This window comes from Oncorhynchus nerka, linkage group LG4, assembly GCF_034236695.1.
Source record: "Oncorhynchus nerka isolate Pitt River linkage group LG4, Oner_Uvic_2.0, whole genome shotgun sequence".
Lineage (NCBI taxonomy): Eukaryota > Metazoa > Chordata > Actinopteri > Salmoniformes > Salmonidae > Oncorhynchus > Oncorhynchus nerka.
Window position 1 is genome coordinate 55,332,743 of NC_088399.1, and position 12,777 is coordinate 55,345,519.

The 12,777-nt window shown below is 43.4% G+C and overlaps 1 protein-coding gene across 3 annotated transcripts; it reads left to right on the forward strand.

The window, feature by feature from the left end:
- The first annotated feature begins 291 nt into the window (after positions 1-291).
- Positions 292-12,668, forward strand: LOC115128220 (dual specificity protein kinase CLK2-like). Of its 3 annotated transcripts, none has more exons than XM_029657883.2 (13): positions 292-413; positions 3,317-3,516; positions 3,747-4,035; positions 4,879-4,969; positions 6,062-6,128; positions 6,872-6,988; positions 7,596-7,762; positions 8,311-8,405; positions 8,894-9,023; positions 10,243-10,325; positions 10,810-10,889; positions 11,158-11,248; positions 11,441-12,668. In XM_029657883.2, the coding sequence occupies exons 2-13, from the start codon at positions 3,317-3,319 to the stop codon at positions 11,627-11,629; spliced, it is 1,599 nt and encodes a 532-aa protein (XP_029513743.1). In that variant the 5' UTR covers positions 292-413; the 3' UTR covers positions 11,630-12,668. The 3 variants fall into 3 exon arrangements, with proteins under 3 accessions (XP_029513743.1, XP_029513744.2, XP_029513745.1); XM_029657884.2 differs by lacking the exon at positions 292-413 and adding an exon at positions 442-2,461; XM_029657885.2 differs by lacking the exons at positions 292-413; positions 3,317-3,516; positions 4,879-4,969 and having other exon boundaries at positions 3,946-4,035.
- Positions 12,669-12,777: the final 109 nt, after the last annotated feature.

Here is a 12,777-nt window from a genome sequence, read left to right on the forward strand (position 1 = left end):
ATTCTGCAAATGTTTTCTGCCAGAATATATTAGTAAACTATATTCACAAATGTTGAAGTTATTTCTGAAGAATTTACGGTATTAAACATTAGTAAAGGCACTAGCTCGCATCTGAAGAAGGGTCTGGCCGGAAAAAAACAGTAGCGCTGTGTTCTGGCTGCGGCTGGAAGAGTGTTTTAATTAGGGGGTGTTTACTTGTGGGGAGCAGAGCTCGTAGCTTCGAACTATCCTGTTCTCGCGAGCTTACATTATGTTTCTCTGAAGCGAAACGATGTAAACTCGCGATATCAGGATGGTTTGTACGAGGTTAGAGCCCTAGCTAGCTGAACCAATAGTGAGAAGTGAAAACTAGGAATTGAAGCGCAAACACGGATTTCCTGTGGGATAAACGCACAGGCCTGGCTGATATAACGGTAAAATAATATGGAAATACACGTGTGCACTACATTGTATTCCGGTTTCAGTGATATGTTGATCCACGCGAGTCCAATTATAGTCAGCTAGCATCAAAGCTAACGAACGCGAGTAGCTAGGTAACGCTAGGAAAAATGGCGGTCAAATTAGCTAGCTAGCCAATGTTATGCTAGCATTAGGGAGCTAGCTAGCCAGCCGATCTAAATAACTATTAGCAAACGTTAGTTAAATATCAGAAATAGTTAACCAAACATATTTATTTGAAAATGACAATGTATGCAATTCTTCACGAAAGCAATTCGTGTGCCTGCATTTCTGCGAAATATCATGGCGTCGGCTAGCTAGTAACAACCTACGGTAGCCAGCCAATTCGACAGAATGTCGTAGTTAGTAGTGTGCTAGCTAGTCTAAGTCAACACATCAAGCTACTTCGTTTACTAGTTGTCGAACTACACATTTTTGGTAATCCCATGTCTTTACCTATCACTGGCACAGTGATTAACTCACGACATTACTTAGTTAACGTTTGCATTTAGCCAGGTGACATCAACTAACTAGGTACAGTACGTTGGTTGGCTTATTAGCTAACGTTAGCTAGGTAACGTTATAAGGCCACCCCCAACTTAATAACAGTGCCTTCAACTATTCACACTCCTTGACTTTTTCCACATTTTGTTGTTACACAGCCTGAATTTAAAGTTCCATTTAAATTTTGACCCGATCATGTCAAAGTGGAATTATGAAATTTGTACTAATTAATTAAAAATGAAAAGCTTAAATGTCTTGTTTGAACAAGTTACATCAGTTGCATGGCCTCACCTCTGTGAAACAAGTGTTTACTAATGGTGTAAAAATATTTTTAAAGTACTTAAATCGTTTTTTTGGTTCTGTACTTTATTTTTTTGACCACATTCCTACAGAAAATAATGTACTTCTTACACCAGACATTTTTCCCTCACAACCAAAAGTATTTTGAATACTTAGTAGGACAGGATATTGGTACAATTAACACAACTTATCAAGACCACATCCCTACTGCCACTTATCTGGCGGACTCACTAAATACAGGCTTCGTATGTAAATGTTGGAGTGTGCCCCTGGTTACCCGTAAAAAGGAAAATGGTGCTGTCTGGTTTGCTTAATATAAGGAATTTTAAATGATTTTTACTTTTGATACTTAAGTATATTTTAGCAGTTGCATTTACTTTTGATACTTAAGTACATTTAAAACCAAATAGTTTTAGACTTACTCAGGTAGTATTTTACTGGGTGACTCACTTTTACCTGAGTAATTTTCTACTAAGGTGTACTATTTGTGTACTTTTTCCACAACTGGTGTTTACCATGATTAAATGAGTACCTAATTTTAGTGCGTACTCAGCCCCCTCCTGTACTCCCTGTTGACTCATGACTCCGTGGCCACGGCACGCCTCCAACTCGGTTATCAAGTTTGCAGACGACACAACAGTGATAGAACCTGATTACCAACAATGACGTGACAGCCTACAGGGAGGAGGAGAGGGCCCTGGCAGAGTGGTGCCAGGAAAATAACTTCTCCCTCAACGTCAACAAAAGCTGATCGTGGACTTCAGGAGACAGAAGAGGGAGTACGCCCCTATCCACATCAACAGGACCGCAATGGAGAAGTTGAAAAGCTTCAAGTTCCTCAGCGTACACGTCACTGACAATCTGAAATGCACCCACACAGACAGTGTGGTGAAGAAGGCACAACAGCGCCTCTTCAACCTCAGGAGGCTGAAGACATTCAGAAGAAATACTACTGCACTGTTGGAGCTAGGGACACAAGCATTTTACAGATGCACAATTGGTAGCATCCTATCAGGCTGTATCACTGCCTGCTACAGCAACTGAAATGCCTTCAACCACAGGGCTCTCTAGAGGGTGGTGCGGTCTGCTCAACACATCACTGGGGGCACACTGCCTGTCCTCCAGGACACCTACAGCACCCGATGTCACAGGAAGGCCAAAAAGATCAAGGTCATCAACCACCCAACCACAGCCTGTTCACCCCTCTATCATCCACAAGGTGAGGTCAGTACAGGTGCATCAAAGCTGGGACCGAGAGACTGAAAAACAGCTTCTATCTCAAGGGCATCAGACTGTTAAATAGCCATCACTAGCCGGCTACCACCCAGTTACTCAACCCTGCACCTTAGAGGCTGCTGCACTGTCTACATAGACATGGAATCACTGGTCACCTTAATAATGGAACACTAGTCACTTTAATGTTTACATACTGTTTTACTCAATTCATATGTATATATGGATTACACTGTATTTTAGTCAATGCCACTCCAACATTGCTTGTCCCAATATTTATATATTTCTTAATTCCATTTAACTTTTAGATTTGTATGTATTGTTGTGAATTGTTTGATACTACTGCACTGTTGGAGCTAGGGACACAAGCATTTTGCTATGCCTGCAATAACATCTGCTAAATATGTGTATGTGACCAATCAGATTTGATCTCTGTACCCCACACATACAATGATCTTTAAGGTCCCTCAGTCAAGCAAATGAAACACAGATTCAACCACAAAGACCAGGGAGATTTTCCAATGCTTCACAAAGAAGGGCACCTGTTGGTAGATGGGTAAAAAATAAAAAGCAGACATTGAGTATCCCTTTGAGCATGGTGAAGTTATTAATAACGATAGAAACCGCTCAGTGATTTCCCATAAGGCCAATGGTGACTTTAAAACAGTTCCAGAATTTAATGGCTTGATGGGAGAGCTGAGGATGGATCCTCACCTGGTTTTCTTTGACTATTTTTCTTCCTTTCCCCCACCAGACAGCTGTTCTGTATCCCTTCCTTACTGAGTGCAATCCAACCCCTCACCAACGGCAATGAAATACCAAGTAACATGTCTTGTCATAGATGCCACACTCGAGACGGTACCCGTCCTCAGAAAGGGCCAGCCGGAGCAGTTATCAAGACCGGGACAGAGACAGAGGACGCAAGCTGAGGCACCGCAGATCGCCCTCTTTTTCCTCTAGCAGTGACCGGGAGAGGGATCGGGACAGGGACAGAAGGGGACGGGGAAACCGACAGGAGGGAAGCTACGCTCGCTCCAGGAGGTCTGTTTGTATGGCTGTGTTATATTTGTGTACTTGCAAACAAAATAATTGGTATGTAAGCTTTTGTACCTTATGATAGTTTATCTGGTAGAAATGTTTGTTAAACTCTCAATAGGTTCATGTACCAGTATCAAAGGGCTCCGATGGCATTAATTGAATAATGTGTAGACTGAGTTGGTGGTCAGAGACACCACTGCTCTAACCCATTGTGTTGGGCGCCTCTTTTGCAGCTACGATAATCGCTCGGCAGACCGCAGGCCATACGACCGGCGCTACTGTGAGGGCTACCGCCGCCTGGACCAGAGCCACGAACGAGACCGCGGAAACCGGGAAAGGGAACATGGAGGTGCACCAGCAGCAGCCGACGGCGGTTACTACGCACGTGACTTCTCACCGAGCATGTGCGACTACCGGAGGGGGCGCGAGAGGGAACGGGAGGAGTCGTACCGAAGGAAGGGCAGCAGGCGTAAGCACAAACGAAGGCGGCGTAGAACCAGGTCCTATAGCCCATCCTCCTCGGTGAGTACAGCCCGGCCCGAGCTTGTCCTTTAACCCTCCCGCTCCTTTCTATCTTTCTCTTCTCCTCGTGTCTTTCTGTCTCTCTACTTCTCTATTACCTTCTCTTGTCCACAGCTCCTGGACTTGGTAAGTAGTACAATCTTTTGTTTTGTTTTTGTCAGCAGGATTTGAGTAGCTGTTTTGTCTTAGTTAAATCCAGATTTACCTTCTACAGTCTTCTCATAAAATGAGTTGTGTAGTGAGACATTGACTGTTTTTGGACCCACGTGGATAAAGCATCATCCACATTCTCGCCTTCTGCGTTAAGTAGACATAAATGAGAGAGAGGACCATAGGCTGGCATGTATCTATGTATCACTGATGATTTTAATCTTGAACTATCTTTTGCTTGATTGCCTTACCATCCTCTCATTTTATTTGTTTTCTTGGGAAGTACTCTGCTTCGTTTTAAGTGGGCAATATCATAGTTTGATGTAGATATTTTTGGTATTTTCTGAATTGGCTTTTTGTTGGATGAATGGATGGATATGCAGGTTGCTTCCTTATTTGTAATAGCACGGGTTAAAAGGTAGAGGGGGAGAGAAGCAGAGGACAAAATGTGATCTTTGACTTGTTCCCTTGCACTATATCCCTATCGTTATATATTTCCTCACGTGGTGTCATACGAATCGCCCTATGACCACCACACCCACCTACAACCACTACGTCAACTACAACATCACCCTCCTCCTCCCTCCTCTACCTGTGCCGCCTTCCATCGCCGTGGCTACGGCTGCCCCCGAAAACCCCCTGTCCCCTGTCGGTCGTGTCGTGACCTGCTAATGCTGTGGGGGCTGCAAACAGCGGAGTGACAGCCGGACGCGGGCACTGAGTGTGAGGGACGACGAGGAAGGGCACCTGATCTGTCGGAGTGGGGACGTCCTGCAAGAGAGATGTACTCACTGCCACTACTCTATCGTAACCCTTCTCCATATGAGTATTTAAAACCATAGAGCATTCACTGACAGGGGAGTGCCTGATGATGATGCCATGGTAGAATGCTGTTCGCTCTAGCTCAAAAAGCAGGGTGGATAGCACACAAAAAAAGTTGAGGATATCGGTTTTTAGATAAATACTGCTCGTTGTGTTGAGGCTATCTAGCTGTGGTTTTATATCAGAGATATTAGAGTTTTCCCCTAACACAACATTTCCTCAACTTCTTAATTGTCTCTTGCGTTTTAGTTTAAAGTCCAGGTCTAAAACAAATATTTTTTTTGTAATACATTAAGTGGGAAAAGCAATTAGGAACTTTTGTTTTGAATAGTTTTGCAACCCCTCATATCTAGCCCTTGCCTTCAAAACTAACATGAGGCCTACCTAGTAAACATCCATAGGGCCTTGTCTGCGGTGTTGCATTTTTGACCTTTGACAGTGTTGCATCTTTTTAATGCTACACTTTATAGAAGTCTTTGTAGTGGTAAATTAAGAGCATGATTTGTATGCTTAAAAAAGCACAGTTATTATGATCCATGATCTCATAACACCCACCCACTTAACATATAGTCTTACCATTTTCCAGCTCGTATCCCTGGCATGACTTGTATGTTCTTCCAGTTTGAAACCAAATTTATTTGCTTAGTCTGCACATTTACACTTATTTCAGAAGTTTTGCTTGAGTGGGTTTTTCAATTACATAGGTTAACCAGTAACCCCCCCCCCCCTGCTCTAAATTAGGCACACCACCAAAACATCTGTAGGAATATACTTTTGGTTCTTTCCTATAGGCTGCGGGGGGCACTCAAACATTTTCCCATAATTTGTTCTGGTAGTGTGTGGACCCCGATTATCATAGCTAATCTAGGGCCTTGTAAAAGTAAACATTCCTTTTGGCATCCCATTTGTCCACAACCTGAAAAGGGGGATGGGTGCTAGTATTGAAACGCCTGTCACTTTTTTTGCCTTGATGTCCCTGCTCCGGTCCACATGTCTAATTCTTCTCTTCCCTTCTTTCCCACTCTCTTTCCCCGTCTCTCTGTCTGTCTTCCAGATGAGATTGTCAGCACTCTGGGGGAAGGCACCTTTGGGAGGGTGATGCAATGTATTGACCATTGTCGGTATGTATGAAAACTGCTCTGACTGTTAGCTGGTGGCCCTTTTTTAAAGCCTCCGGAGTCCTATTTTTTTCTTTAAGTGTTCGCTCTACCTGCATTAGGTGTTTACTATTTACAAATAGTAGTTCTAGAGTTAGAGCCCTCCTCCTTCGGCTGATCCTGTTATTCTATCACGTCGTGGCCGCTTGCTATGGGTGTATTAGCGCCTGCACTTAGGCTCACTATAGACGTCTGTGTGCTTCTCTATGGGTCCTGAGTTTAGGGGGCTGGGCAATGATACCCCATGCAAATTTGTTCCATGCTAATGTCCCTGCCTCTGCCCCCTGAAGCACAATACGGGTTTGAACTTGAACGCGATAAAGCCTAACTTCTTTTTGGTAACATAACATGTTGCATAATCAACATGCAAGGACAAGGGAATATAATGTACTCATCACAATACAGTTTGCTTGTATGAAATAAGGTGGAATTTCATGGCTCAACAAGTTTGGACAAATGCATCATGTTAAAGGGGCTGAAAAATCTTTTTTCAAAAGCTATCCTTCTGGTATCCATCTTATTTTAGCTACCAAACCTGTGACACCAGGTTCCCAAGCAACAGCACTAAATCGGGTTATGTAGATGGACCTAATTTAGGGAATCACAGCTTTGCACAGCAAGGTATTCCCTCGTGTGTTTTGTGTCTATATTCATCATGTGGTGTGGTTAGTTATGTCTTTGTCATTCATACTGTGTTTGTCTTACAGGGGAGGGGCCGCTGTTGCTCTGAAGATCATAAAAAATGTGGAGAAATACAAGGAAGCAGCTCGTCTGGAGATCAATGTGCTGGAGAGAATCAATGAGAAAGATCCGGAAAACAAACAGTGAGTAGCCTACTACTGACTCAGACCACTACGGTGTATTGTTCATTACCAGGGATTTTTCTCCAATTTAAATACTTTCTCCAAACAGTGTAATTACATTCATTTTCAGGAATGGACTTAAATGACTAAAATCAGGTATGAAGTATGTAGAAAAGATAATGGACCTATATATTTTGAAATAATATAATCTTTGTGAGAACTCGACAATCAAGGAGACTTGAAAATTCCAATTTAGAGGTATTGATTTTATTAGGTTTAACACGTTGAGCTTTAAAACAACACAATTTTTCTTTCAGCTCCATGGCCAACTGTGTAGAATTGCAGGAAATTAGCTTTTAAACTGCAAAAATATATCTCGGCTCCATGGAGAAATCTGTAGATATGCATAAAGTTGGCTTAATAAATGCAAACCTTTCTCTACATCACTGAGATGGGGTGGCCTCAGAAATTCAGCCTTGCTTACCACGCCCATTGCCACACCCACCACCTAAGCCCCCCGTTTGATCCTGAAGAAAACCCCTAATTACACAGGACCCTGTGTCATTTTGTTTTTATTGACTTATGTTTACATTGTTAGTTATGTAACCCCTCTCATCTTTCCTCCCAGCCTGTGTGTGCAGATGTATGACTGGTTCGACTACCACGGCCACATGTGTATCTCCTTCGAGCTGCTGGCCCTCAGTACCTTCGACTTCCTCAAGGAGAACAACTACCTGCCCTATTCCATTGCCCAGGTCCGACACATGGCCTACCAGCTATGCCTGTCCGTCAAGTGTAAGTATATATTTATTTGTATATAAAAAAAAAAATTGCCTTTATTTAACCGGGTAAGTAATTGAGAACACATTTTCTTTCACAATAATGGCCCGACATAAGTGCAGAAACTAGCAGTCAACTAGTCATAATTGTCACTCCACAGCCTAGCTGTCAAGTGTAAGTGCACACCGATATTACGCTACTATCTTGTATTTATTGCCTTTGTTCAACCAGATGAGTTATCAAGAGCACATTCTCTTTAACAATTTCAACATGACCTACCAACTGGTCACAAGTCTCACTCCAACAACCAATGCCCTACATAGACCCCTATCACTACCGTGACACAAGCCTTCATTCATTCCTTTTTGTTGATTTAGCCATCCCCCTCTTACTCACCTAGAGGTAGGAATTGGACTATAAGGCCACCATTGTTTGCAATAACAAGTCTTTAGCCACATGGGGGCATCGTTGGTTCAAACACACCTATCAGAAGTGTTCTTTTCGTTGACCACCATCGAATGTGAATGGCTGTTGGGATTTTAATTGGTATTTTTTCCTCACAGTTCTTCATGATACCAAGTTGACGCACACAGACCTGAAGCCAGAAAACATCCTGTTTGTCAATTCCGACTTCACTATGACCTATAATGTAGAGAAGGTGAGACGAGGAGTCGGGCCTCAGGATAATAGGCTTTCTGCAGAGCCTGTTTTGCTTTCAGAGGCTACATCCCAAATGGTACCATATTCCCTAATAGTGTACTACTTTTAACCAGGGCCTGTTCAAATGTAGTGCTCTATATAGGGGAAAGGGTACCATTTGGGACACAGGCTGAGTGTCATCGCAAATGCTTTGGCAGTCAGCTATTGCCTGAAGTGCAAATGACGATTAGACCTAAATGTACCAAAACAAATGGGAATCATTTTCAGTTTGGATACAGGTATGGTTTAATGTCAGAAGCATGAAAATAGATAATGTCAATGTTACTAGATATCAGGACTAATCAAGGTGTCATTCACTGGCCAATTGTCTAAAAGTTTAGCTTTACGTGTTTCATGAGGTTTGAAAAAAAAGTTGCATTCTGCCTTTTATTTTTAACAAAACTATAAGGTTCTAAGCCATGTCCTTTTTCACTTTCCTCCCTACAGAAGCGCGACGAGCGGACAGTGAAGAGCACGGACGTACGGGTGGTGGACTTTGGCAGCGCCACATTTGACCACGAGCACCACAGCACCATCGTCTCCACACGGCACTACCGTGCCCCGGAAGTCATACTAGGTGAGTGACGTTCCAGAGTTAGCCCTATCTTCCTTCAGGCCAGTTAGCTGAACAATTGGATGAGGACTATTCTAAACTAAGGGTGCTGTAGCCACTACATTGACAATGGACTGCTATAGTGTTATGATTATTATGAATAATGACTAAATGATGTATACATTTAACGTAGAATTATAACTGTCTTTCTATAATGATAAATAATGTTTGTTCATTAGGAAGGGGTTATGTAGCATAGACCTAGGAAGAAAGGAATGCATGTGTGTGTCGAAAGAGAATGGAGAAAGAGCATTAACCTATGTTTGAACCGACCTGGCTGTAACTCTGGGGAGATTAGATAAGACAGGGAGAGCCCCTCCAGAGCTCTAGTATCTGGGGGAGACTGGAACTGTCAACTGAGTGGTAATAAACTGTGGTGAGACTTCATGAGAATATCCAAAGGTTGGTGTGTATGCATGTGTGTAGGTAGGGTAAGAGAAAGTTATAAAAGGAATGTCTTTGTATATGAACAGCAGCGCTCTCGTAAATAAACCTTACTGACTATTGTAAACTGGCCTCTGTATATTTCATTTCAATAAGAACCTTACAAATTCTTAGTAATAGACAGTGTTTTAAGTGAAGCTCAGTTTATGAACATTAAAAACAAAATTCACATGACATATAGTCTGTCTGGTTGGGCTATTCTAAAACAGAGGGGGTGTTCCTTAGCAGTGGCATTGAACTGCCATCTGCCCGTTCGGTTCCAGTCAGGTAGACACTGAACAGCAACCCACAGTCAGACATTAAGCACAGTTGACTGGCTTTGTACTCACTTTGCAGTACATGAGACAATTAGTCTTTTCACATACTTTCAAAGCTTAATGTGTAAGCTTACCCATGGTCTGTTATGTGGCCTGTATGAGTCCTTGTTCTATTTAAAGAAGCTAAATCTTCACCCCCTTGATCTATGATGCTAGTTGTGAAGTCACAACCAATGTTAAGGCAGAAAGCTGCTGCTGCCGAAACTTTGGTTTTTGCTTTTGATAAGTCGAAGCACTGGAGCAAGCGTGTGAGGCGAGGGTCTTACATTGAGCTTTTTTATTGTTTTGTTAGTTTCCACCAGCCTACACAGCACCAATTCAGATGGAGAATCCCAATTGACAATACTTTTAGTATTAGGCTTAATCTGTGTCCGGGAAACCACCCCCAAAAACATTCACCCATTCTGTGTTTTGTCCTGTAGAGCTGGGCTGGAGCCAGCCGTGTGATGTGTGGAGCATCGGTTGCATCCTGTTCGAGTACTACCTGGGCTTCACCTTGTTCCAGGTAAAGCCCCACTTCCCTTCCCAATCCCATACTGTCTGTGGCGACAGCTGCCTTCCAAGATTACTCTCCGTGTCTGGTCGATTCGGGTTGTCAGGAAGGACTGAACAAAGCCCAGAATGGCTTTCGCACACACATAAGCAAACACACACACACTGAGCCAGAGAGCGCAGCAGAGAGACACCGCTGCTAATCCAATTGGGATCAACCCTTGGTTGACGTTGTCCTCCGTGTTCTGCCTGGCTATGCTAACGCCATAGGTGATGGAGCTCTCATACTATTCCACTCATTCTATTCAAAGCTCTCAGCATTTATGGCCAAATTTTACTCTGTGCTATCAGTCAAATTGTTGCAAGATAGATAATGGTGTGTGTTGGCATCGGTCTCGTTGCTGATATCCACAATCTACATTTATGGCCATTTATACACTGAAAGAGATGCAATTAAGATTTACCTTTGCTGTCTTGTTTGTTCATCCCTCCCTCAGACTCATGATAACAGGGAGCATCTGGCCATGATGGAGAGAATACTGGGGCCGGTGCCCTCCAGGATGATACGCAAGACAAGGTCAGAGCTGCATCTGTGTAGTTGCAGGTCAAAAAGTCGTCCATCACACACACCCATAGTGTTGCTTTGTCTAGTTGTTGGCGCAGAGCATCAAAGTGAAGTTGTAGGTTTATGCCACATCAAAGGGCCTGTTGGGGATCTTTGTCTGTGGGTATTGAACCCTATGGCAACTCTTCCATGCTGCTGCCCCTGTGCACACACTGTTTTTATCTATATATGCCGCTCTTCCTCAATCTTTGCAATAATTTCTCTCTCCCCTTTAACTCAGGAAGCAGAAATATTTTTACCGTGGCCGTCTGGACTGGGACGAGAGCTCGTCAGCTGGGAGATACGTGAGGGAGAACTGCAAACCCTTACGGGTAAGAGAGCAGCTCCTTGTGTAGCACCCCACTACTTATCTTCCTTCCCATTCACTCCCTCATGTCGGATTAACCAGGGATTTCTGATATCAACCTCTATTTAGACATTATTGAAATTAATCATAACCCCAAATATAGTATTCACATTTTCCTGATTTTCATTATGTTGATCACATCTCTGTATGTTCTCAGAGGTACCTGTTGTCGGAAGCCGAGGAGCACCATCGGTTGTTTGACCTGATTGAGAGCATGCTGGAATACGAGCCCGCTAAGCGCCTGGCCCTGGCAGACTCCCTCAGACACCCTTTCTTCGAATCGGGGACAGCAGGCGATGCAGTGGGGGGGAAGAGCTGGGAGGGCAACCGCGACATCAGCCGGTGACCCGGGACCTCCACAGACTCTTAACGATAGAGCGATTTTTCAGGTGGAGCAGACCGATACGACCACTTAAGGCGGTACGGCCAAATTTGATGGACCTTATCAGTCTGTCTGAAATCCCTTGGCCATTCATCACAGCATGGACCCGTTTCCTCCTGCTTACTGTACTGCCCCCATCTCCACAATTAGGAGAGAGGCTCATGCTGGCAGCTAGAAAACCAGAAGGACTTCAGAAAAAGACAGCCCTCCTTTTAGTCCTCTCGGCTTTTGCTCCAACAGAAGGCATATGACCAAGAGGGGAGTTTTTAGCCCAACCTTAGATTACCCAGCTCCAGTCTTCCGCATGTAAAGGAAAGGACCGGCCTCCTGTAGTGGAACACTAGTGAGAGCAAGAGAAGCCTTGCTCTGAAAGCCAATATCGTGACCTCTTCATTTGAGGTGAAACGCTTGGAGAAGGGGCACTGTCTTGTATTTATTTGGAAACTCGGCTATCAATCTTGGCTAATGTTAGCCAGTCGACTGGCACGTTTCGTCAATGAGTGATTGCCACTCCACATTTATTGCTTATATAGGCCTCTCCTATTGATATAATATATCTACTGTATCTCTGTTACGTTAGGCAATGCTTCTGAGGAGAGGGATTGATGCCATATTAATGTAATAATAGTAGTCACAACTGGACATGTTTTCTCAGCTGTTCTTCATCTAGTCTGGGGAAATGACAGACACTCACAAATCAGACCCCATACAACACAAACTGCAAACTGCCTTTTACATGTGTGATAGTATCAGGCCTGTGGTCTGAGATGAAGCACACACAGGGTCATAATAGTAACGTATGCCACAGGCACACAGCAGCACACGGTTTACAGTATTTATTATGAGACGCTACCGCTGTTCATCTCCTCCCTGTACATTTGTTTTTTTGTATAAGATTTAAATGTATAAAACTACGTATGATTGTCGAATTAAAGTTAAGTCCTCCTTTGCCAAGGCTTGTAGCGCCGTTGGTTGAGTTATGGGGAGGCGTTTTTCTCTTAAATACTCGACTGCGTCTATGAACCCTGATTTATTTAATGACTGTAGTGTGTTTTGGCCAATGATATAGAAGGCTGTCAGGAAACCCTTGACTGACCCTGGCTTATAGCTCT

Excerpts from the sequence above, each read along its gene's own strand:
- LOC115128220 (XM_029657884.2), top strand. The coding sequence starts at position 2,288 with ATGCCTTCAACCACAGGGCTCTCTAGAGGGTGGTGCGGTCTGCTCAAC. Across the intron at positions 6,989-7,595 it reads AAAGATCCGGAAAACAAACA|CCTGTGTGTGCAGATGTATG; the intron begins GTGAGTAGCCTA and ends CTTTCCTCCCAG. Across the intron at positions 8,406-8,893 it reads TGACCTATAATGTAGAGAAG|AAGCGCGACGAGCGGACAGT; the intron begins GTGAGACGAGGA and ends TCCTCCCTACAG.